This window comes from Lactuca virosa, chromosome 3 (assembly GCF_052849685.1).
Source record: "Lactuca virosa cultivar CGN04683 chromosome 3, Lactuca_virosa_CGN04683_v6, whole genome shotgun sequence".
Taxonomy (NCBI): domain Eukaryota; kingdom Viridiplantae; phylum Streptophyta; class Magnoliopsida; order Asterales; family Asteraceae; genus Lactuca; species Lactuca virosa.
The window spans coordinates 240,477,651-240,479,886 of NC_136428.1; the positions used below are offsets into that span (position 1 = coordinate 240,477,651).

A 2,236-nucleotide genomic window follows, 5' to 3' on the forward strand; every position below is an offset into this window, starting at 1 on the left:
CGAAAGGTTATTGTGGTTTTAAATAAATATTGTGTAAGAATATAGTCTATCTTAAATCATATTTATTACATGACATCTTCTATAAGATTTATAAAAATAAAAATAAAGATTTTATCGTTAATTGACCTCTTAGTTACTATCTTGGCTTAGTAAAATTCGGTTGATTGATAAACAAAATTTCTAGAAATATATTTGCGTCAAAATTATTCATTTTTTTGTTGTATTGTTATAACTATATGAATTACTTGATTTTGCTTTTGATCATGTTTCTAATTAACATGTCTTTGAACATATTTTATATTATCATAAATTATTAATAGTTTTCTGAATTTATATGAAATTAAATATCTATAATTCATTATACCAAAATCAGAAAAGATAAATGTATTAATATATTTCATGCACGTACAGTCCCTATATGATCTATAAAACGTTATATTGCATAAACCCTAGACGGTCATTTCTTATAATACGAAATATAGCTTTTTGGTTTTGACCAGGTAAAAAGAACTGATGCCATTGATTAGAATTTCCCATCAATAAATTTTTTTTTGTTTTTGTTTGCTTCCTTTATGATAATTTAATTTTCTTATTTTAAAAAAAGGAAACAAGGGGTTCTGTTCACTATTGTATGTCTTATATGAAGGTACAGGTTCACCCCATATTTTTCGAGAAAGAAACTGTTCCTTTTTAGGAAGTGCCAGGAGTTTACTTAATTATGCCCTAAAAGATGAACATTTGTTGCCCTAAAAGATAAAGAGTTGTAGTCTTTAAGAAGATGCATAATGTAGATTAATCCATTTGAAGGAAAAGGGTGCTTTGATCTATTTGCTTTTACTTCAATTGGATGAAAATTTAGCTGAAGATTTTCTCTCCTTTTTGGGTTCTAAATTTATTTCTAAATATGTTTAATTTCTCCAACTCGTTTCCTTCTCCAATCAATGGCTTCCCTCATTCTTATGGTGTTTTCTTTGGTCAAGAAAAAGATGGTGTTCATTTCAACCACCACCCATTTATCGCCGGAGATTGCTCTTTTGATCATGTTCAAACTCCTTTACCCATTAAAGCATCAAGTATACAAAATTCTGATAATCGTAATCATCTGAATCTTTCAGAATCAGTGAACTCTCCCTCTAGAAAGAGAGTTGCAGTTTCAAAGAAAGATCGACACAGTAAGATCTTCACAGCTCAAGGTCCCAGAGATCGGAGGGTGAGATTATCAATTGAGATTTCAAGAAAGTTTTTTGGTCTTCAAGATTTGCTAGGGTTTGATAAAGCAAGCAAAACCCTTGATTGGCTCTTTACGAAATCGAAGTCTGCCATTAAAGACTTGCTTGAAGAAAAGAAGCACACGTTATCTCCTTCAACTCTTACTGATCAATGTGAAGAAGTTTTCATGGAGAAAGGAGATCATGTGGAAAAGAAGGGAAAAAAGAAGAAACCAGTAGCTAAGTACGTTAATGGCGGCAAAAGGAAGAAGAAAACAACACCAAAAAATATGAAAACTGGATTTCCTATGAATCTTGCAGCTAGAAACCAGTTAAGAGCAGAGGCAAGAGCAAGAGCTAGGGAAAGAACAATCGAAAAATCCCGAAACAAAAACCTGGAAAACAACGACTCCAAGAATGTTCTTGATGATCGTAATTACTGCTATCTTCAATCACAAAGTAACCACGAACCCAAAATTGGGGAATCATTCATCGAACAAAAGCTTCCAAAGCCATACTCACTTCTGTATACTTCCCACCACAACTTCGTTGGATCAAAAGATTCAAGCTCCCAGTTTAAGAACAATCTCCATTGATCTAGATCTTGAAGAGGTACATTATTTAAACACACATACATGTGATTTGCTAATCTTTTTCTTTGTTATCTGGAAATAATTAACTCTTCAACGGCAGCAGCCGGATCTATTACTGATCACTGCAAAAGATCTGGTCGATGATGGAGCAATATATACCTTAAGGATGTAAGTCCATAAATGTTGTTGATTAAACAGTTAATCCATTTTACTATATTTTTTATGCCTTTTGAGTGTTTGTAACTTTGATCTATCTACCAATATATACCAATATATGAGACTCGTGATATGTACGTTTAAATAATTCATTCATTTTTTTTTCTTTTTTTAACATCTCTTTTGGGTCTATTCAAAAATAAGATTAATATAACCAAGATCTGACTAACTATTGATCTAATCATAACCATTATAACCGATTTAGATGTTTTTTTTTGT

The 2,236-nt window shown here is 31.4% G+C and overlaps 1 protein-coding gene across 1 annotated transcript; it reads left to right on the forward strand.

Moving 5' to 3' along the window:
* Window positions 1-717: 717 nt before the first annotated feature.
* On the forward strand, window positions 718-2,019 carry LOC145162883 (uncharacterized). The gene has a single exon (XM_079081874.1). It carries the CDS (start codon window positions 905-907, stop codon window positions 1,802-1,804), a length of 900 nt encoding a protein of 299 aa, XP_078938000.1. The 5' UTR covers window positions 718-904; the 3' UTR covers window positions 1,805-2,019.
* The last annotated feature ends 217 nt before the right edge of the window (window positions 2,020-2,236 follow it).

What these genes read in the sequence shown, in the direction of transcription:
- LOC145162883 (XM_079081874.1), top strand. Translation starts at nt 905, where the DNA reads ATGTTTAATTTCTCCAACTCGTTTCCTTCTCCAATCAATGGCTTCCCT.